The 24,568-nt window shown below is 45.5% G+C and overlaps 1 protein-coding gene across 1 annotated transcript in view; it reads left to right on the top strand.

Annotated features, from left to right (window-relative positions):
- The window catches only part of LOC143773833 (ADP-ribosylation factor-like protein 3), a 41,291-nt gene that overhangs the window by 2,560 nt on the left and 14,163 nt on the right, over positions 1 to 24,568 (top strand). Inside the window, exons 2-3 of the mRNA XM_077261169.1 lie at positions 10,787 to 10,939; positions 22,898 to 23,014. Coding sequence (XP_077117284.1) covers positions 10,787 to 10,939; positions 22,898 to 23,014 — 270 coding nt within the window. The remainder of the gene's footprint in view (positions 1 to 10,786; positions 10,940 to 22,897; positions 23,015 to 24,568) is intronic.

Genomic DNA, 24,568 nt, shown 5'->3' with positions numbered 1-24,568 from the left:
CCAAAATTGAAGGTGAGCTAAGCTCACCATCATCAGGGGCTTATCTACAGCATTCTGTAATGTTGTAGATAAGCCCCCGATGTATCCTGAAAGATGAGAAAAAGAGGTTAGATTATACTCACCCAGGGGCGGTCAGGTCCGGCTCTGGTCTGATGGGTGGCGCGGTCCGGTCCGGGGCCTCCCATCTTCATAGGATGACGTCCTCCTCTTGTATTCATGCTGCGGCTCCGGCTCAGGCGTACTTTGTCTGCCCTGTTGAGGGCAGAGCAAAGTACTGCAGTGCGCAGGTGCCGGGAAAGGTCAGAGAGGCCCGGCGCCTGCGTACTGCAGTACTTTGCTCTGCCTTCAACAGGGCAGACAAAGTACGCCTGAGTTATCCTATGAAGATGGGAGTCCCCGGACCGGACCACGACATCCAACGTGAGTGTGGGTGAGTATAATCTAACCTCTTTTTCTCATCTTTCAGGATACATCGGGGGCTTATCTACAGCATTACAGAATGCTGTAGATAAGCCCCTGATGATGGTGGGCTTAGCTCACTTTCGATTTTGGGGGTGACAGGTTCCCTTTAAGAAACACTAAAAGAAAACAAGAACAAAAAATGTGGTAGTCAGTAATGGTTACTTTTTTATCCAAGCATAGGGTAAAAATTATGGAGTCACTCAATTCTGAGGGAAAAAATTATGGAACATGAAAAAACAAACAAAAAGCACTCCAAAACATCACTAGTACTTCGTTGCACCACCTCTGGCTTTTATAACAGCTTGCAGTCTCTGAGGCATGGACATAATGAGTGTAAACAGTACTCTTCATCAATCTGGCTCCAACTTTCTCTGATTGCTGTTGCCAGATCAGCTTTGCAGGTTGGACCCTTGTCATGGACCATTTTCTACAACTTCCACCAAAGATTTTCTATTGGATTGAGATCCAGACTATTTGCAGGCCATGACATTGACCTTATGTGTCTTATTTCAAGGAATGTTTGCGCAGTTTGTGCTCTATGGCAGGATGCATTATCATCTTAAAAAACGATTTCATCATCCTCAAACATCCTTTCAATTGATGGGATAAGAAAAGTGTCCAAAATATCAACATAAACTTGTGCATTTATTGAAGATGTAATGACAGCCATCTCCCCAGTGCCTTTACCTGACATGCAGTCCCATATCATCAATGACTGTGGAAATTTGCATGTTCTCTCCAGGCATTCATCTTTATAAATATCATTGGAATGGCACCAAACAAAAGTTCCAGCATCATCACCTTGCCGAATGCAGATTCGCGATTCATCACATTTTTCTGTTTAGGTGTTAATGATGGCTTTCGTTTAGCTTTTCTGTTTGTAAATCCCATTTCCTTTAGGCAGTTCCTTACAGTTCGGTCACAGACGTTGACTCCAGTTTCCTCCCATTCGTTCCTCATTTGTTTTGTTGTGCATTTCCTGTTTTGGAGACATATTGCTTTAATTTTCCGGTCTTGGCGCTTTGATGTCTTACTTGGTCTACCAGTATGTTTGCCTTTAACAACTTTCCCATGTTGTTTGTATTTGGTCCACATTTTAGACACAGCTGACTGTGAACAACCAACATCTTTTGCAACATTGCGTGATGATTTACACTCTGTTAAAAGTTTGATAATCCTCTCCTTTGTTTCAATTGACATCTCTTGTGTTGGAGCCATGATTCATGTCAGTCCACTTGGTGCAACAGCTCTCCAAGGTGTGATCACTCCTTTTTAGATGCAGACTAATTAGCAGATTTGATGCAGGTGTTAGTTTTGGGAATGAATATTTACAGGGTGATTCCATAATTTTTTCCCTCAGAATTGAGTGACTCCATAATTTTTACCCTATGGTTGGTTAGAAAAAGTAACCATTACTGACTACCATATTTTTTGTTCTTTTAGTGTTTATTAAAGCCAGAAAGTTGCCATTTGAAATGACTTTAGTTTTGTGCCATGTCTGTGATCTGCTTTTTTTCTACAAAATTAAACAACTGAATGAACATTCTCCAAGGCCGGTGATTCCATAATTTTTGCCAGGGGTTGTATTTAATGATAATGATAAATTTATGTTGATATGTTTTGCGTTGATTTCTATAAATATCAGAAATTTGTTCATTTCTAAAAATTTGTAATATTCAAACTCTGAATGATTATCCCTTTAATCCAGATGGTCATATTGCAGGAAAACAATAATAAATAATATTTCATTCATGTCTGCTTTACATCAGCACTATTTGTAAAATGTTATTTTATTTTGCTAGCATGCTAGAAGCTTTAAAATTGTAGCAGTAATTTTTCATTTTTTCAAGGAAATTTACAAAACTTATTTTTTAGGTGCTTATTTTTTGGGGGGACTATATACACTCGAAAAACCTCAAAAGTGTTAACTGGCTAGCACTAAGGGGTTAAAATTTGATTCCACAAACAGTAGCAATCTCTCCTACACATTTCGGACCATCAGTGGCCCTTAACAATCGCAAGGGTCTGAAATGCGTAGCTATGAAAAAAGTCAAGTAATGATGGCCTAAAATGTGAAAGATACACAGCCACGATGGAATCGGTCCATTCTGTAATTTTACCATAAAGAAATAAAGCTTCAATAATTTTATAACGATCTGGATGCTGACTAGCCACTCTGCCCTTTCACATTATTCCGATTTTATGTTGGTGTCTAATTTTTAAAATACTTGGAAATCTTGCCGGTTTCACAATGACCACTGAACCACTCCATAGGCTGACAATTCCTGTTCTGTGCAAATCACTTTTCAGCAGTCATCTCATTATCATCAAAGGCAGGAGTATAATGAAAAATAACACACGTTACTGTATATATACTATATATATATATATATATATATATATATATATATATATACGCATATTATTGTTATTTATTATTATTTATCATCATCATTATACATTTTTATAGCACCATTTGATTCATGGCGCTTTACATGTGAAAAGGGGGCAAATATAGACAAATACAATACAGACCAAAAGTTTGGACACACCTTCTCATTTAAAGATTTTTCCGTATTTTCATGACTATGAAAATTGTACATTCACACTGAAGGCATCAAAACTATGAATTAACACATGTGGAATTATATACTTAACAAAAAAGTGTGAAACAACTGAAATTATGTCTTATATTCTAGGTTCTTCAAAGTAGCCACCTTTTGCTTTGATGACTGCTTTGCACACTCTTGGCATTGTCTTGATGAGCTTCAAGAGGTAGTCACCGGGAATGGTTTTCACTTCACAGATGTGCCCTGTCAGGTTAATAAGTGGGATTTCTTGCCTTATAACTGCGGTTGGGACCATCAGTTGTGTTGTGCAGTAGTCTGGTGGATACACAGATGATAGTCCTACTGAATAGACTGTTAGAATTTGTATCATGGCAAGAAAAAAGCAGCTAAGTAAAGAAAAACGAGTGGCCATCATTACTTTAAGAAATGAAGGTCAGTCAGTCAGAAAAATTGGGAAAACTTAGAAAGTGTCCCCAAGTGCAATGGCAAAAACCATCAAGCGCTACAAAGAAACTGGCTCACATGAGGACCGCCCCAGGAAAGGAAGACCAAGAGTCACCTCTGCTTCTGAGGATAATTTTATCCTAGTCACCAGCCTCAGAAATCGCAGGTTAACTGCAGCTCAGATTAGAGACCAGGTCAATGACACACAGAGTTCCAGCAGCAGACACATCTCTACAACAACTGTTAAGAGGAGACTTTGTGCAGCAGGCCTTCATGGTAAAATAGCTGCTAGGAAACCACTGCTAAGGACAAGCAACAAGCAGAAGAGACTTGTTTGGGCTAAAGAACACAAGGAATGGACATTAGACCAGTGGAAAGCTGTGCTTTAGTCTGATGAGTCCAAATTTGAGATCTTTGGTTCCAACCACCGTGTCTTTGTGCGACGCAGAAAAGGTGAACAGATGGACTCTACATGCTTGGTTCCCACTATGAAGCATGGAGAAGGAGGTATGATGTTGTGGGGGTGCTTTGCTGGTGACACTGTTGGGGATTTATTCAAAATTGAAGGCATACTGAACCAGCATGGCTACCACAGCATCTTGCAGCTGCATGCTATTCCATCCGGTTTGCGTTTAGTTGGACCGTCATTTATTTTTCAACAGGACAATGACCCCAAACACACCTCCAGGCTGTGTAAGGGATATTTAACCACGAAAGAGAGTGATGGGGTGGTACGCCAGATGACCTGGCCTCCACAGTCACCAAACCTGAACCCAATCGAGATGATTTGGGGTGAGCTGGACCGCAGAGTGAAGGCAAAAGGGCCAACAAGTGCTAAGCATCTCTGGGAACTTCTTCAACATTGTTGGAAGACCATTTCCGGTGACTGCCTCTTGAAGCTCATCAAGAGAATGCCAAGAGTGTGCAAAGCAGTCATCAAAGCAAAAGGTGGCTACTTTGAAGAACCTAAAATATAAGACATAATTTCAGTTGTTTTACACTTTTTTGTTAAGTATATAATTGCACATGTGTTAATTCATAGTTTTGATGCCTTCAGTGTGAATGTACAATTTTCATAGTCATGAAAATACAGAAAAATCTTAAAATGAGAAGGTGTGTTCAAACTTTTGGTCTGTACTGTACATTAAACATGAGCAAAAAACAAGGCACACAGGTACATTAGGAGGGAGGACCCTGCCCGCGAGGGCTCACAGTCTGCAGGGGATGGGTTTGGATACACTAGGAGAGGGTAGAGCTGGTTGTGCGGCGGTTGAGGATCACTGCAGGCTGTAGGCTTGTCGGAAGAGGTGAGTCTTCAGGTTCTTTTTGAAGGTTTCTATGGCAGGTGAGAGTCTGATGTGTTGGAGTAGAGAGTTCCAGAGTAGGGGGGAAGTACGGGAGAAGTCTTGGATGTGGTTATGGGAAGAAGAGATGAGAAGGGAGTAGAGAAGGAGATCTTGAGAGGATTGGAGGTTGCGTGTAGGTAAGTACCGGGAGAACATGTCACAGATCTATGGAGGAGACAGGTTGTGGATGGCTTTGTATGTCATTGTAAGGGTTTTGAACTGGAGTCTCTGGACGATAAGAAGCCAGTGAAGGGCTTGGCATAATGGAGAGGCTGGGGAATAGCGGGGAGACAGGTAGAATAGTCAGGCAGCAGAGATTAGAATGGATTGGAGTGGTGCCAGAGTGCTAGAGGGGAGGCCAGAGAGTAGGAGGTTGCAGTAGTCGAGGCGGGAGATGATAATGGCATGCACTAGTGTTTTTGTGGTGTCACGGTCAAGGAATGCACGGATCCATGAAATATTTTTGAGTTTGAGATCGCAGGAGGAGGCAAGGTCTTTGTTATGTGGCTTGAAAGAGAGGGCAGAGTCGAGGATCACCCCGAGGCACCAGGCACGTGAGACTGGGGAAAGTGAGCAGCCGTTAACATTGATGGATAGGTCTGGTGGAGGGGTAGAGTGAGGTGGGGGAAAGATGATGAATTCTGTTTTGTCCATGTTCAGTTTTAGAAAGCGAGCAGAAAAGAAGGCCGAGATAGCAGACAGACAGTGTGGGATTTTGGTAAGTAAGGAGGTGAGGTCAGGTCCGGATAGGTACTGTAGATCTATGTGCCATCGGCGCAGAGATGGTACATATATTCATATATTTATTATATATATATATATATATATGTATATATATATATATATATTGTAGAGGTTTCACTCACTCAGGTGCGACGGCTGACACTTAGGAGGCAGGTTCCAACAAAAGTTCAAAGGTTTATTGCTCCATAAACCAGTTAGCATAAACAGAAAACAAATAGCCTTTAGCTCAGGCAAAGGAAAAAAAACAAGTGTCCATTCCTTCAGGCTCAGTCCGAGAGCCTTAACACCCTCTGGAGGCTAGCACCTCTACACATATCCCCCTGTGTTAAGCATTAGCCTGTCTTATATAGAGCTAACCACACCCAGTAACCCATCACATGATTAGCCATGTGGTCTGACATCACCACAGGTCCTGGAACACATATATATACATGGTTATGTGCAACAAAGAAATACTCCGGGCTACATTACAGCAACAAGCCAGCTATGCGACACATATCTCCCGTTGACTACACACCCTTTAGCCATGCTACAATATATACACACTGTATATTGCAAAGCATCACACCATTAGGTGATGGATATAGCTGCCCTTTTCTTCTTGCACAAGTCACAGAGCATGCCCAGAACACTTTCCTACACATTATGGTATGTAAGTCTTCACCAGACATGACTTTCCTTTAGTCCATGTGACAGTTGCAAAGTAAATCTCTAAACTGTGGTTTCCATAGGAGATGAGCAGTAAAAAGCAATATTGCCATCCCGATAATTATGCAAAACAGTTTATTGATTTATAAAAAAATATATATATCTTTCAGTCAGTAGCGTAGCTACCGGGGGGCAGAGGATGCGGGCGCCCGAGGCCTGGTGCTCTGAGGGGGCTCACCCAGAGCTACACTACTGTAACTGTATCGGCGCACGCAGCGCGCCGATACAGTTACATTCTGCGGCAGAGCAGGGAGAATCGATCTCCCTGCTCTGCAGCCTGGCCGCTATGGGGCCCCTGAGCAGGTGGGGGGGGGCCCAGTGCCAGCAGTGGACCCCCGCTGTCATCGGAAGATCAGCTGTACCGGCATTTAGCCGATACAGGTGACCGCATTGATGGGAGACGGAGCGCTACGCTCCTTCTCCCATCATCCCCCTGTCAGTGTCGGCATCTGACATCGCCGACACTGACAGAGGCACGATGATGTCATTGCCCGGCGCCTGCTGTCAGGAGATCAGCGGGAGCAGCGCAGGAACCAGGAAGAAGAGAGGTGAGTATTTATTTATTTATTTTTTATAGGGGTGCTGCCTTATTACAGGATCTGCCGCCTTATTACAGGGTCTGCCTATGGGGGGCTGCCTTATTACAGGGTCTGACTATGGGGATCTGCCGCCTTATTACAGGGTCTGACTATGGGGACTGCCCTATAACAGGGTCTGACTATGGGGGCTGCCTTATTACAGGGTCTGCCTATGGGAGTACTGCCTTATTACAGGGTCTGCCTATGGGGATCTGCCGCCTTATTACAGGGTCTGACTATGGGGGTACTGCCTTATTACAGGGTCTGACTATGGGGGCTGCCTTATTACAGGATCTGCCTATGGGGGTACTGCCTTATTACAGGGTCTGCCTATGGGGGTACTGCCTTATTACAGGGTCTGACTATGGGGGTGCTGCCTTATTACAGGGTCTTATTATGGGGGTGCTGCCTTATTACAGGGTCTGACTATGGGGTTGCTGCCTTATTACAGGGTCTGACTATGGGGGTGCTGCCTTATTACAGGGTCTGATTATGGGGGTGCTGCCTTATTACAGGGTCTGACTATGGGGGCTGCCTTATTACATAGTCTGACTATGGAGGTGCAGCCTTATTACAGGGTCTGACTATGGGAGCTGCCTTATGCTGTAGAGTCTGCCTATGGGGAGTGCATTATACTATATTGTGGACTATTTGGTGCTTTATGCTACTGTATATGGATGCTATCTAGGTGGCCATCATACAGTATGGAGATTACAGTGTGGGGGTCATTATACCTTGTTGGAGCCATCAGTTTGAGGACTACTAAGGAGTCAGTATATACTGTGTGGGTGGTACTATACAGTGTGGGTGCATTATACTGTGTATAAGAGACCATCATGCTGTGTATAGGGAAGCTGTACAGGGGGTAGACTCGGGACATTATTAAATGTAAAGTGGGCACTTATTGTTATAGGGGAACTCAAGTTACTGTGGCTATCAAAGGGGCAAACATGGCAATATTGCTTTCTAGGGGGCAAAATATGGACACTGTTTTCTAGGGCACTTGCACCCGGCATTACTATATTATAGAGGGGTGCTTTAGAATTTAGAGGGCATAGAGAACCACACAGCAGGTGCAGTAATAGGGACACATACGGCAGCAGCGGCTCAGTATTGGGGTATCAGGTGCAGTAATAGGGACACATACGGCAGCAGCGGTTCAGTATTGGGGTATCAGGTGCAGTAATAGGGACACATATGGCAGCTGCAGCTCAGTATTGGGGTATCAGGGGCAGTAATAGGGACATACGGCAGCAGAGGCTCAGTATTGGGGTATCAGGTGCAGTAATAGGGATACATACGGCAGCAGCGGCTCAGTATTGGGGTATTAGGGGCAGTAATAGGGACATACGGCAGCAGTGGCTCAGTATTGGGGTATCAGGGGCAGTAATAGGGACACATACGACAGCAGCAGCTCAGTATTGGGGTATCAGGTGCAGTAATAGGGACACATACGGCAGCAGCGGCTCAGTATTGGGGTATCAGGGGCAGTAGTAGGGACACATACGGCAGCAGAGTCTCAGTATTGGGGTATCAGGTGGAGTAATAGGGTCACATACGGCAGCAGCGGCTCAGTATTGGGGTATTAGGGGAAGTAATAGTGACACATACGACAGCAGCAGCTCAGTATTGGGATATCAGGTGGAGTAATAGGGACACATACGGCAGCAGCGGCTCAGTATTGGGGTATCAGGGGCAGTAATATGGACACATGGCAGCAGCGGCTCAGTATTGGGGTATCAGGTGCAGTAATACGGACACATATGGCAGCTGCGGCTCAGTATTAGGGTATCAGGTGCTGTAATAGGGACACATACGGCAGCAGCGGCTCAGTATTGGGGTATCAGGGGCAGTAATACGGACACATATGGCAGCTGCGGCTCAGTATTGGGGTATCAGGTGCTGTAATAGGGACACACGGCAGCAGTGGCTCAGTATTGGGGTATCAGGGGCAGTAATACGGACACATATGGCAGCTGTGGCTCAGTATTGGGGTATCAGGTGCTGTAATAGGGACACATACGGCAGCAGTGGCTCAGTATTGGGGTATCAGGGGCAGTAATAGGGACACATATGGCAGCAGTGGCTCAGTATTGGGGTATCAGGTGCAGTAATAGGGACACATACGGCAGCAGCGGCTCAGTATTGGGGTATCAGGGGCAGTAATAGGGACACATACGGCAGCAGAGTCTCAGTATTGGGGTATCAGGTGGAGTAATAGGGTCACATACGGCAGCAGCGGCTCAGTATTGGGGTATTAGGGGAAGTAATAGTGACACATACGACAGCAGCAGCTCAGTATTGGGATATCAGGTGGAGTAATAGGGACACATACGGCAGCAGCGGCTCAGTATTGGGGTATCAGGGGCAGTAATATGGACACATGGCAGCAGCGGCTCAGTATTGGGGTATCAGGTGCAGTAATACGGACACATATGGCAGCTGCGGCTCAGTATTAGGGTATCAGGTGCTGTAATAGGGACACATACGGCAGCAGCGGCTCAGTATTGGGGTATCAGGGGCAGTAATACGGACACATATGGCAGCTGCGGCTCAGTATTGGGGTATCAGGTGCTGTAATAGGGACACACGGCAGCAGTGGCTCAGTATTGGGGTATCAGGGGCAGTAATACGGACACATATGGCAGCTGTGGCTCAGTATTGGGGTATCAGGTGCTGTAATAGGGACACATACGGCAGCAGTGGCTCAGTATTGGGGTATCAGGGGCAGTAATAGGGACACATATGGCAGCAGTGGCTCAGTATTGGGGTATCAGGTGCAGAAATAGGGACACATACGGCAGCTGCGGCTCAATATTGGGGTATCAGGTGCTGTAATAGGGACACATACGGCAGCAGTGGCTCAGCATTGGGGTATCAGGTGCAGTAATATGGACACATATGGCAGCTGCGGCTCAGTATTGGGGTATCAGGTGCAGTAATACGGACACATATGGCAGCTGCGGCTCAGTATTGGGGTATCAGGTGCTGTAATAGGGACACATACGGCAGCAGCGGCTCAGTATTGGGGTATCAGGTGCAGTAATAGGGGCACATATGGCAGCAGTGGCTCAGTATTGGGGTATCAGGTACAGTAATAGAGACACATACGGCAGCAGCGGCTCAGTATTGGGGTATCAGGTGCAGTAATAGGGGCACATACGGCAGCAGTGGCTCAGTATTGAGGTATCAGGTGCAGTAATAGGGACACATACGGCAGCAGTGGCTCAGTATTGGGGTATCAGGTGCAGTAATAGGGGCACATACGGCAGCAGTGGCTCAGTATTGGGGTATCAGGTACAGTAATAGGGACACATATGTCAGCAGAGGCTCAGTATTGGGGTATCAGCAGGATGAGGAGTTTGTGTAGGTTGGGGATAGATGGTGATGGGGCTGGAATATGAGAAGTGAAACGTGTCTTTTTTGTATTCTCTGCAGATGAGTTGTAGCTGGAAGAAGTTGTCATGTCAGTCTGGGCCAGATGGAAAAGACAGGAAAAATGAACGATTCTACCAGAAAGATCATCAGCGATAAGTCATTATCTGTAACTGTGCTATGATCTATGTTCTGTAGGACTGGTATCTACCACTGACCATATGGCGGTAATATCCATATTGGTCTTTATATAGAGATTATCTTCAGTAACAGCGCGGTCATCTACTGAGGTTCTCCTCCACTATTAGGGTGCGTCACCGAGTTGCAATCAAGGTTACCTGGTTAGTGGCCCACTTAGAAGTTTCGCCCCCCCTGCCCAAAACCCTAGCTACGCCTCTGGTTTCAGTATCTTAATAATAAAATATCTAAACGATAGGCCATGTTCACACACAACGCTGAATAACAAATCGAGGCAAAAGGCCAATACAATTACATAGCTTGAGTTAGAAGCTCACCTTTATTTCTATTCCACCCATTTCATCTTGGTCTGTGTTTCTAGAGTTTGTTGTCCCTTGCTGAAGAACTAAGAAAAGTAGAAGATCTGGAGGACAATGTGATTAAAATAATATTACTAGGGTTAGACAATGCTGGCAAGACAACCATCTTGACGCGGCTTGCTTTGGAGGAAGTCAGCAATATAACTCCAACACAGGTATGTACATGGCATTATTTGGAATATGCATTTTAAAGTGACATTGGTGGCATATAATTAGGATATGCTATTGCAGCGCCCCCTCCACCGCCGCAGGGCCGAGGGGTACCCGGTACCGGGCCTCTGAGTCTCTGCTTCTGGGGTTGTCACGGCGGCTAGGCCCCGGTCCGTGACCCTGCCGTGGGGGGCGCACAGTGAAATGCAAGGTGTGGGTGTTGGTAGTAATGATAGCGATGTAGCGGTGCAGTTGTGGGGTGCAGGTCGCAGTAAATAACAAGGACACCAGGTTGCAGTCTCTTTACCTCTTTACTGGAGATCTCTGAGTCCTCAGTCCAGAACACGGTTCACCAGGCTACGCAAGTCCAGCCGGTCCAATGGCACCTCCAGAGTCCTCCTCTCAGGTGGAGATCTGTGCCTTCCTTCTAGCGCTATGTGTTGTAGTCCTTCCCTGCTGTGCTCACGGAAAGTGACCCCACAACGGTTGTGTCTGTTTCTTAAGTTCCCTCACAACTCGATTTGATGTTCCTCTGTAATCCACCCCTTCCCTGTATTCAGGTTGGAATGGCACCCGTTTGTCAGGTAGGCCTGGAGTTCTTCCGGGACCCTAGAGACGCCCCTCTCCCGCAATTGCCCCCCAAGACTTCATAGGTGATATGTGGTAGACAGCCCGCCTGAGACCGACTGTCCTGCCGCTGTTTGGAGTATGGCTTGAAGCTGTATTCTAATCCACTCCCTCGGCGTTCCGGCCACCGGTATTGCGCCTCAGCAGGGTGCTGCCTCTTTCAACAAAACCCCTGCTGGTATTCTCCTTCTGCTTGATCTCGTTTCTCACTCAGCACAATCTGCCTCGCTTCTAGTCCTTTCTTGGGCACCGCCGCTAAGCTGAGCAGGCACGGTCCCGTTACGTTCTCTCAATGCCAAGCCTCTGCCAGGATCCCACCCCTGGCAGAGACCCTACAGTCTCTCCCTTCACAACACCCTCTGCCACAGGGTGTTGCTCTGTTCAATCCCGTCAGCGTTCTCTCCTAACTTCCTGCCTGACCCCCAGTTTACCCACTATGGTGGGGAGTGGCCTAATGAATAGCACCCTTAGCTCCCCCCGGAGGCCCTGCTGTGAAACATATTGGTGTCTGTGATACCTGATTGGAGGAACTCCTTCAGTGCCATCGAACGTACCATGGCTCCCCTTAGTGGCAGAGCCACAGTACTGCAACGACCAGAACTCTGGGGCGCTGCACTCCCCCCTGGTTAAACACAGTACTCCGGGACTGGGAAGAAAAACAACAATACAGATTAGTAAACAGACATACAATTTTGTTGAGTGCAAAACAATAAGTATACTTGAACAGGCTTCCCTTTATGGGAGGTGAGGACACTTTTAACGTTACAAACATAGTCAACATTATAAATTACAGGCTATACATAACTCCTGTTACCCAACCGGGTATTCTACTTAGTGCAAATTCTGGAACAATAAATTAACATTGCCTTTAAGAAACATACACTCTTAGTTTACCAAAGGCCTTCCTATAATCACATTACAGGGTAGGGTAACTTCACATTCTCCTACTTTGAACCTGCAGGACCGCCTGTCCCTATGGCACCAGACCTACTGCCTCTCCTTTCTTTTACAGGACCGCCCCGTTCAGCCAGGGCCTACTGCCTTTCGCTACTATACATAGTATAGACATAACATTCCTTTCGCTTAAAGAACTCTGAGCCAGCTCTACTCGGCTCCTTTAAGGACTCACTCTCTAACCCCTACGGGTTCGCTTTCTGTCCTTAGTAACAAAGTAACTTTCTATGGGGACGCAGGGTTTTCCTTCTATCCTCACCTTCATCATTACTTCTTTACTTTCAACTACGCAGATCTCTACTTCTACCCCTGCGGGCTCTCTGCATCTTTTCCTTTCACAAAACATTATTTTCAGATTTCACAATTCAAACAATTTAAACACATATAACTTTTCATGTAAAACAGTTACATTCTTTCTCAAAGCATCATCATATTACCGTTCCAAAACAGTATCGCTTTCAAGTTCAATTCCACGCATCCCCTTTAAGAGGGGACCAAGCCTTTCTGAGGTAGCTCGTCTTCTCAGCCTACCAGTCCACGCAAAGGCTCCGGAATGGCATCTTCGCAAAGTGTCTTTTAACTAAAACCAGTAGGAAAGGTATCTTCGCAAAGTGTCTTTTAACTAAAACCAGTAGGAGGCACCCTTAAGAAGGTGCAACTATTTACAAGGAAGTTCGAATCATGCACAGTCCATGATTACTGCAGTTTGTGTAAAACTTCTGGAAAACAACAATAGTGACCCCGGGTCAACAAAGGGGTCACCTTTTAAAGTTTACCCTGGATGGGTTTAGCAACAAACAATCAGGAACAGTTAAAGGAAAACTATTTACATTTTGCAGGTTTCCGAGGTTTATTCTTCTTCAGGTGGCTTTGGTTCCGGGACCCCGGCCACTGTAGCGCCAGTGTCCGCGGTGGGTCTTCCCAGTGCAGTCAGACCACCTGACGCCTGAACCTGAAGACGGATCCTGGCTGCCAGCTCAGTTGCTGCAATGATATGGGCGGTGGCAATGTTGGTAAGCTCCGCTACATTTAGTTCAATCGCAGCTGAGGTAGTAGATGACACTCTCTCAGACCCACATCGGCGAACGTTGCGGGCACACTCTTCCCGGGCACTCCGATGGCGGGTATCTCCTGACCGTGCAGGCTTCAGACCCTGGTTCACGGCTAACGCAGCGGGGATTTGTCCCATCTCTTTCCAGTCTTTCCATTGGGAAATCAGGCACTGTTTATATTGTTCCCAAGTGAGCACGGCAACGGCGTGGCTTCTTCTCCAAACCCCGTTCGACTTAATCCGGGGGGCCTCCCACCGGAGAACCACTCCCTCTGAGCTCACATCTAGGAACTCCCCCATTGCGGTCGGTGGCAGGGGTACCAGACCCTTCATCGCTTCGGGGGATGATGCCACCATTCCCGCCATGAAGAGGCGGCTACTGTTGTGAGAGGGGTCGGTCGCGAGAGCGGGATCGAGCGGGGAGGCAGGGGTGTCTTCCGTACCTACGCCTGATGTGGTTCCACCGATGTCGCTCCGGTCCGCTAACAAGGGCGCTGGAGTCGGCTGCAGCCCGGACTGCGGCTCCTCCAATAGGATTCTCGGATTCGGCTCCGCTTGCTGTAGTTCCTCCTCCCCTAACTCCGAAGTCAGGATTGGTGGACGTAGCCCCGCTGTCGGGTCCGCAGGCTTCCGGTCCATCGTTGGTGAAGAAGGGCAGGCCGGAACTGCTCCTTCCTCGCTCAGGCACTCGCCGTTCATCGTCGCTGCCCGATAGTCGGTGGCAGTGCATGCACCTAACTCCGCCATTTCTCCGAGGTCGGGCCTCTCCGTCCCCAGCCCCTCGCTGTTGCATATCAAGGGGTGTTTCTCTTCCGTTTTGGGGCAGGTCATTCCTCTGCAACCAGAAGTGCAGGAGGCGGTAGCCATTTCTCGCGCCACACTGGGAGTCTCCGCCCATAATATGCCCTCCTTCCCCTTGGATGTAGCAATGGCGGCGCCTTTTGGCGGGAACTTTTGGCGGCTAATGGCGCAGCACAGTCTTACAATAAAGTACAGTCCAAGCACAGTAAATCACAGTCTCTAGGCACACATGACCTGATTCTTCAGGCTTAAGTAGATCCTGTTCGTGACGCCAAGTTCTGCAGCGCCCCCTCCACCGCCGCAGGGCCGAGGGGTACCCGGTACCGGGCCTCTGAGTCTCTGCTTCTGGGGTTGTCACGGCGGCTAGGCCCCGGTCCGTGACCCTGCCGTGGGGGGCGCACAGTGAAATGCAAGGTGTGGGTGTTGGTAGTAATGATAGCGATGTAGCGGTGCAGTTGTGGGGTGCAGGTCGCAGTAAATAACAAGGACACCAGGTTGCAGTCTCTTTACCTCTTTACTGGAGATCTCTGAGTCCTCAGTCCAGAACACGGTTCACCAGGCTACGCAAGTCCAGCCGGTCCAATGGCACCTCCAGAGTCCTCCTCTCAGGTGGAGATCTGTGCCTTCCTTCTAGCGCTATGTGTTGTAGTCCTTCCCTGCTGTGCTCACGGAAAGTGACCCCACAACGGTTGTGTCTGTTTCTTAAGTTCCCTCACAACTCGATTTGATGTTCCTCTGTAATCCACCCCTTCCCTGTATTCAGGTTGGAATGGCACCCGTTTGTCAGGTAGGCCTGGAGTTCTTCCGGGACCCTAGAGACGCCCCTCTCCCGCAATTGCCCCCCAAGACTTCATAGGTGATATGTGGTAGACAGCCCGCCTGAGACCGACTGTCCTGCCGCTGTTTGGAGTATGGCTTGAAGCTGTATTCTAATCCACTCCCTCGGCGTTCCGGCCACCGGTATTGCGCCTCAGCAGGGTGCTGCCTCTTTCAACAAAACCCCTGCTGGTATTCTCCTTCTGCTTGATCTCGTTTCTCACTCAGCACAATCTGCCTCGCTTCTAGTCCTTTCTTGGGCACCGCCGCTAAGCTGAGCAGGCACGGTCCCGTTACGTTCTCTCAATGCCAAGCCTCTGCCAGGATCCCACCCCTGGCAGAGACCCTACAGTCTCTCCCTTCACAACACCCTCTGCCACAGGGTGTTGCTCTGTTCAATCCCGTCAGCGTTCTCTCCTAACTTCCTGCCTGACCCCCAGTTTACCCACTATGGTGGGGAGTGGCCTAATGAATAGCACCCTTAGCTCCCCCCGGAGGCCCTGCTGTGAAACATATTGGTGTCTGTGATACCTGATTGGAGGAACTCCTTCAGTGCCATCGAACGTACCATGGCTCCCCTTAGTGGCAGAGCCACAGTACTGCAACGACCAGAACTCTGGGGCGCTGCACTATATGCTACGAATGTCCATTTTGTGGGGGTTTCTATTACTCCTGCTGAATATTAGGGCTATTTATGGGCTGGATAGAAGAGCTGGCAGCTTTATCTATATGTGCCCAGAATAACTGAACTATCTCACTAAAAACCTCATTAACATTTCTGGCAATTCAAAGTAAGCAAACGACACCATAAACTTAAGACCCAAATAATATGCGGTACAGCAGTATATTACAGCTGGCAGTTTGTTGCTATGACCAGGATCTGACTATTGCAGCTGTGTACCTCCTGCGTAAAATAAATAAATAAAAAACAGTGTTGGTTCCCACGCAATTTTCACAGTCTGCAGAGGTAAAGCCCAACTACAGAGGGAGAGAAAAGCTGAGGGCTACAGGAGTCCTTGGACCCTGCTGACTTGCGTACGTCAGAGCGTCCCACCACTGGTGTCCTAGCTGTATCCTCCACAAAGGTAGCTCCAAAACAGCTTTGAGTGGAGAAAGATCTCTGCTGGTGCTTATTTTCTGCGTTCCGAGCTGACGCTTTTAATACCATTTTGGTGCAAATACGTTCTTTTGATCACCCGTTATTGTAATTTAATGCAATGTCGCGGCGATCAAAACAATGTAATTCTGGCGTTTATTTTTTTCTCGTTATGACTTTTAGCGATTGGGTTAATTCTTTTTTTATATTGATAGATTGGGTGATTCTGAATGCAGCGATACCAAATATGTGTATGTTTGATTTTTGTATTGTTTTATTTTGAATGAGGCGAAAGAGGGGTGATTTGAACTTTTTTTTTTTTACTTTTGGCATGCTTCAATAGTCTCCATGGGAGATTAGAAGCTGCCATAACCTGATCAACTTTGATAGATACAGGAGATCATCAGATCACCTCTATGTTGCAGAATTGCTCACTTGCTATGAGCGCCAACCACCGGGTGGCACTCATAGCAATCCGGCAGTGACAACCATAGAGGTCTGCTGGAGACCTCTGGTTGTCATGCCAACCCATCGGTTAACCTCGATCATGTGGGTGCGATTTCGGCACACTTGCTGGAAGCTTGCGTTAAATGCCACTGTTAAACTTTGACAGTGGCATTTAACTAGTTAATAGTTGCGGGTGAATTGCTATTCCGCCACCTGCAGCTGTTAGAGGCACATGTCAGTTGTTCAAAACAGCTGGCGTGCTGGAAAATATGTGGGCTCAGCGCCAGAGCCCACAACAAAGGGAGGGAGTCCAACATCGGTGCACCATTACGCCCAATGTAGGAAAGGGGTTAATAACAGCTCACATCTGTTTGCGTAGCCTTTCCTGGTTAATGTATGGAACGCCCCAGAAAAAAATGACGCATAATCCCCTATAAATTCAAACCTGCAAAGGCTAAACAGACAGCTGTGGGTTGGTCAGACCTCATCCGCACCAGAAATGGAACATCCATAAGATGTGCCAATTATGGCACTTAGCCTCGCTCTTCCCACTTGCCCTGTAGCGATGGCAAGTGGGGTAACAGGGTTGGGGGATTGATGTTACCTTTGTGTTGTCAGGTGACATCAAGCCCAGTAGGTAGTAATGAAGAGGCATCTATAAGACACCTATCTATTACTATCCATTCCTAACCCCATAGTCATATTGTAAATAAACACACAGCAAGAATAAAGTTCTTTATTTGAAATAATACAAAGCACCCTGTTTAACACATTTATTTAAAAATAAAAAACACAGATATACTCACCTTACGCCCATTCCATTGATGCCCTTGTCTCCTGTAAAAAAAAGAAAAATAAACCACCATATCCCTCACGTGTCCGACATACTGTCCCACACCTTAACCATCTCAGCGATAACTGCTTTACAACCTGGACGGTGCCAAGATGTGACCCTGCAGGCTGAAGCGCAGGATACAATGAGGTGCTACTAGCGCAGCTACAGTAACATGCGATAAAAATAGAAGACTTCCGGCACAGGAATCATTTTTCAGTAAAAAATGATTTCTTTATTTAAACATCTTCAGCGATATTAAACAGCAACATGGGGACCCCCCCATAGGCCTGACGCATTTCGGACCCAGTTAAAACAGTCCTTCCTCAAAGGCATACAAACATAGAGTGAGCAGTTCCTTATATCTATCACAACAGCACATGTAATTGGTTGAAAAGGACTGCCTCCCCAATTAACCCCATATCGACCAAAGGTAAATTAGTCCTTCATATACATAAGCACATCATTTCATAAGAATGCATTTTAGAATAAGTATATACATATTTAACACATGCATACGTTGTGTGAAGACCTTTCATCTAAATAAGATTAGATGAAAACCTGTTTACGCAAGTTAGCATAGCTGAGCTTGCAAGTAAAACAAAACCCACATGTCGGAAAGAAAAAAAAATAGAAGAGGAGGGGTGGACGTCAATGCAGGAAAAGACCACCAGTATGGTCTCAGGAACATGACCAAGAAAAAGTAAATAATGTAGCTATTGATGAACAACGGATGAATTCACTGTAGTTAATATTTCTGCTACTGTCCTTAATACAGCTCAATTGGACATTTTGAAAAAGGGGTTATCTTTTGTTCCCACTTGTAAAGGGGATTTATTTCAAACATTGTGTGACGTTAACAAATTTGTACGCTTACTAACTGTCAAAAGTCTTTATTTCTCAGGATAATCCATTGGAATAAATAGGATAAATAACGAAAGTTTGCTACCTTTGTCGGCTACGGTGAAGGAAGAAGTCGTATTAGAAATTTTACATAGTTTAGAGGAAATAGATGTCTAAGTCAATAATGAACTGATTTGTGATGATGACAGCAATATGGTATCTAATCCATTTTTTTATCCTGTAGCATCACGGGTACCGATTTATGGATACCTTCCAAATGGTCATGGAAAGGGAAATTATGGATCTACTCGATTCAGATCTACGAGTTTCAAAGAATTTATCCTCTATGGAGACACAGGCATTTAATGTGTTGCGTGAGAATCCGTATATAGTAATCCGCCCTTCTGATAATGGCGGTTCAGTGGTGGTGCTTGACACTATGTTGTATCATCAGGAGGTTATTTCCATGTTGTCGGATACCTCCACCTACCGCCCTTTGAGAATGGATCCTACCAGTCGAGTCAAGAGAGAACTTTTTGGAATTATCAAGGAAGGTTTGTCTCTTGGTGTTTTCAATAAACGTATGTCAGAATTTTTGCATGTGGAGACACCAGTTTGTCTGGTGTTCCACGCTTTACGCAAAACACACAAAGAAACATTTCCTCCTCCGTTCAGGCCAATTGTGGCAGGAAGGAGTTAATGAAAAATTTGCTGAATGGATTGACAAAAAGCTGCAGCCGTTGGTCTTGCAAACAGTAGGACATATTAGAGACACCACACAATTGCTACATACTATGTGTAATATGTCTTGGGAATCGGATTATGTGTAGATCACATGCGATGTTGTTGCGTTATATTCTTGTAGACATTATTTGGCAGTAGAGGCTGTTTCTAATATTTTGACTGAAACCAAAATGTACAATGATGATATAAAAAATGTCATCATCATAGCATTGGAACATCTTTTAATTACTAATTTTTTTCGCATTTGACAAGCGGTATTACCTTCAAATACAGGGATGTCCAATGGGGCAAAATTTTCACCCTCACTGGCAAATTTATACATGTCTTTTGGGGAGAAAAAAATACATCCACACAGTGTGTAACCCTTTTTTTGACAGGGTTTTATGGTGGGGGAGATTCATCGACGATGTTATCCTAATATATATAGTGTAGCTCCATCAGTGAGTCTTCCCCAGCATCTTTTCCTGACTTTTTTGATTATATCAATAACAATAGCATGACTATAAAGTGTACACTTCAGGTGCATGGCACTGTTGCTACGTATCTTGATATTAGACTTATGGGTGATAGCTCCTTAGGAGTTATCCATACATCCCTGTTCAGAAAGGCAACAAGTTGCAATGTGATTTTGCATGCAGATAGTTGCCATCCGCAGCATGTTATACAAAATCTCCCGTTGGGTGAGCTTATACGTGCCAAGAGAGCATGTTCTAATGCTTCACTATACACTTAGGAGAGTAAAGTAATTGAAAACAGACTCAGCGAAAGAGGTTACAAAAAATGGATGATAAATAGAGCTGGTAAAAAAGCTGATATAAAGATCTAGAAATTCTTTGTTGTCTGAAACTAATGGCAATAGCAACGGTAATAAAAGCAAAGTAAATGTCCCTACTTTCTCAACCTCGTATAGTTCAAATTATAAGGATATTGTTAAGTTAATACACAAGCATTTGCCAATGTTATGTCAAGATCCTGTTTTATCTAAAATGTGTGTCCCAAGAAAAGCAAAAAATCTGGGGCATATCAATCTCCATCGCTATATACTTCCAGTTCTCATAAACCTACCTGGTTAACATATACTGGGTGTTTTAAGTGTGGTGACGAGAGAACCTGTGGATTGTGCCAGTATATAGACAGGACGGATAATTATGTTAACAATAGGAAAATAAAATTAAAACCTATATTAACTGCAATACCACGCACGCTGTCTATATGGCAACGTGTGTGGCATGCAATAAATATTATATAGGCTGCACTATAAGGAATCTTAAGAAAAGGATAAGCGAGCACATTACTGGAACTGTTGCAAGCCGTAGAAATATTTCGGGGTTAAAGGAATTGAGAGTGTAACTAGATTATTATTATTATAGCACCATTTATTCCATGGCACTTTACATGTGAGGAGGGGTATACATAATAAAAACAAGCACAATAATCTTAAACAAGTCACGACTGGTACAGGAGGAGAGAGGACCCTGCCCGCGAGGGCTCACACTCTACAAGGGATGGGTGTGGATACAGTAGGTGAGGATAGAGCTGGTCGTGCAGTGCTTTGGTCGATCGGTGGTTACTGCAGGTTGTAGGCTATCAATTAGAGGGGGTGACTGGGAACATGCACTCCGTTGTCGGGAGGCATTTTCCAGAAGGCCTTAATTATAAAAGTGATCTTCTATGTTTATATTAGATCGCTCTTCCATATCTTTGTAGCAGTTAGTTAATATCTTGCTATTTTTTGTGCATGTGATGGGTGCCTCGTGTGCCATTACCATTTGATGTAAAAATATCACTTTTTTTTTTTCTTTCCAACATGTGGGTTTTGTTTTACTTCCAAGCTCAGCTATGCTAATTTGCGTAAACAGGTTTTCAACTAATCTTATTTAGTCTTCAAACAACGTATGCATGTGTTAAATATGTATATACTTATTCTAAAATGCATTCTTATGAAATGATGTGCTTATGTATATGAAGGACTAATTTCCCTCTGGTCGATATGGAGTTAATTGGGGAGGTAGTCCTTTTCAACCAATTACATGTGCTGTTATGATAGGTATAAGGAACTGTTCACTCTATGTTTGTATGCCTTTGAGGAAGGATTGTTTTACTGGGTCTGAAACGTGTCAGGCCTATGGGAGGGGGTCCCCATGATGTGGTTTTAAATTGCTGAAGATGTTTAAATAAAGAAATAATTTTTTACTGAAAAAGGATTCCTGTGCCGGAAGTCTTCTATTTCTATTTGCATATATGTGGTACTCAGCCACTGATCTCCAGGCACGGACGGTCTCAGGGAGATTTTGGTGAGCGAAGCTTCTCTTCCCCTTTGCTATATTATTGGAGTAACATGCGATGACATTGAGTTCACCGCCGGTCATTGTAGCTGCGTTCCCTCACTTCACTGTGAGCGGCACAATAGAACGATAAACTGCGGTGACCGTAAATTCACCAGGAGAGGCTAAGCAAACAGCTGTGAACTGTTATTAAAAGCCTGGGAACCTTAAGGAGTATTGTCCTTTGTCCCAGGCTATTAACATCAGCCCCCAGCTGTGGGCTTTCTCCCTGCTGGTTATGAAAATTTTGTGGGTGCCTATGCTGTTTTATTTTAGTTAGTTATTTATTTTACACAAGAGGTACACAGTTGCTGCTGAGTACAACTCCCATCATTGTCTACTGGTTGAGTTGAGATCAGCGTGACCAGGAGACAATGATGACAGCTGCATTCAGCAGCCATCCCCAGAGGACAGCGCAAACTGTACCGCTTCTTCCCTGACGCCAGTACTTGTCACGCTGATGACACCTCCCATCATTGTCTCCTGGTCTTGCTGATCTCAACGCAAGCAGGAGACATTGATGACAGCTGCCTTCATCCATGTGTCATCAGTGTACACGTGTGCGTCACCCATTTTGTCCATGCTTCTAAAAAAAACTGACATGTCTGCGGGTTTTTCACATGGACTCCCAGTCCATGTGAAAACCTGACATGTGCGCATCACCATTGAATACAATGGGTGTGCATATGTCCGTATTTGCGGTACTTAAAAAACAGACCACATACCAACATACAAACCAGACGTGTGAAGATAGCCTTAACTGGGTTTTAGTCTTTTAATCCACTACTCCTTCTGGGATTTTTGGTCAAGATGGCAGTCCTATCAATGACTGACAGCTATTTCAATATGCACAATGATGCAAAGAAAATTGTCAGTCACTGATAGGACCACTGACTCGACTGAAAATCCCAGAAAGAGCAAAGGATTCAATCATTAAATCACAGATTATACTGAATCTTTTCTCACAAAACTATATATATGTATTTATATATATATCAATCTGCATAGCCTGATGTATAATATGGTGCCTGCAAATTGAACTGCATTTTCAGTGCAACAGGTTCCCTTTAAATGAGAAATAGTAGTACACTCAAAAAACTCATCCACATGTATTATACTGTATTGTATTTGCTGTAATAAATCTATAATTTTTGAAAATGCTCTTGGGCCACGTTCACACATTGAGTATTTGGTCAGTATTTTACCTCAGTATTTGTAAGTCAGACCCAGGAGAGGAACAATCAGAGAGAAAGTATAATAGAAACACGTCACCACTTCTGTATTTATCATCCACTCCTGGTTTTGTCTTACAAATATTGAGGTGAAAACCTCACCAAATTCTCAACATCTGCACGTGGCCAAAGTGTATTGAATGAAAATAGTGCTTTCAAGTTTTTACCTTAAATTGTTTTCCTCTTTGTTGTGAAGGGCTTTAATATAAAAAGTGTCCAATCTCAAAGTTTGAAGTTGTCAGTCTGGGATATTGGAGGTCAAAGAACAATTCGTACCCACTGGAAGAAATACCTTGGAAACACAGACTTGCTGGTGAGAATAAGATAACAATAAATAAGTGCTCTGCCAGTGTTACCCAACCCTGTCATTCGCCATAAATCTACAGCACAGGAGCAGGTATTTCTACTCTCATCCCAGTAGATGCAAACTCAAGATACTCTATGACATGTCAGGACTTCATACATGTATACTGCAGCGCCCCAGGGTCCTGGTCGTTGCAGTAATATCATTCTCCTCTAGGTGTTACGTTTAGAGGCAAAGAAGGACAACTGCATCCAGGTATCAGAAACATGCAACACATTTCACACTCCAGGCCACCAGGGGGAGCTCTGCTCCTATTTATTAGGTCACTCCCCACACTTAGGTAAAACTGGTGACCTGTAGGGAAAGTTAGTGAGTTGCTGGCTGAGCTTTGCTCAGGTAGTTGGTCCCTGACAGGGGTGGGATCCTGTCAGAGATTGAGGAAGAAGGACACGGAGCTGTGCATGCCCTGAGAGCTGCAGCTCTTAGAAAGAGACACTGAAAGAGAACTGTATTGCAGAGACGGTGAAAGAAGTTGTAGCAAAGTAGTGGATACCAGAAGGGGATCAGCCCTACACAGGCTGCCTCCTTCTGAGGTGCAGGATCCCGGTAGCCGGAACACAGAGGGAGCAACGATCCTTTATGCCTTGCTCCAGAGACCGGCAAGGTCAGCTAATTTCACGCTACCTGCCCGCCCTATACCCAGGAGGCAAGGTGGCACCCCTTAGAGGCTGGGGCATGAGGGTCCCTGTAAAATGCCTCAAGCCACCGGTCATACGGGTTTGTCCTATCCTATCCGGGGGACAGAGAGAGAGACATAACTTCTATAACATCTCTGAAGACCTTATGAGAAGCTTAGCAGTAAGGGACTACAACACTGCAGCGCTAGAGGAAGGCTACTGATTTTCACCTGGACAAGGGGACTCTGGACTTGCCTCCAAACTGGCCGGACTCTGCCTGCCCTGTGATCTGGTGCTCTATACTGTGGATGCTGAAGTCTTCAGTAAAGGTAAAGCGACTGCAACCTTGTGTCCTCGTTCTTCACTGCGCCTCTCACCATCCACCATCTATACACCGGGAAGCTCTGGGGACATACTTCACCTGTGGGAAGGTATACCATCTAGCTGCCATAACATCTCCCCAGCGGACCCCTTAAAGCAGCGTCGGTCACTCTGACCGAATACCACAGGTGGCGCCACTAACAATTCCCCTTTAAAGACCTTTCCCTTTAATACGGACGTCCCAGGGCCACAAACTGGGTCAGCCACCGTGGCATTCCCCTGTGAACCGAAGGACCTGGTACCGAGTACCCTGCTGCCCTTGGGGGCGCTCCAAACTTTTGAAGAACAGAAAGAGGTACAGATCATGGCAAATGTTGACAATGCCCCTGGCCACACCAAAATCCATGTCCATTTACTATTTCTTTCTACTCTACCATGGCAGGATGAGTTGTCAGTGGGGCGGCGGTAGTCAGGGACATTCAGCAGACGCCTAAGACTGCGGGGTGTATATCCAAATCTGGGACTGTCTGCTGTATCCAAGATGGTTGGGGGTAGAGATGAGCGG

This window comes from Ranitomeya variabilis, chromosome 5 (genome assembly GCF_051348905.1).
Source record: "Ranitomeya variabilis isolate aRanVar5 chromosome 5, aRanVar5.hap1, whole genome shotgun sequence".
Lineage (NCBI taxonomy): Eukaryota > Metazoa > Chordata > Amphibia > Anura > Dendrobatidae > Ranitomeya > Ranitomeya variabilis.
Note: the sequence above shows the minus strand (reverse complement) of the source record. Positions and strands in the feature narration are given on the sequence as shown.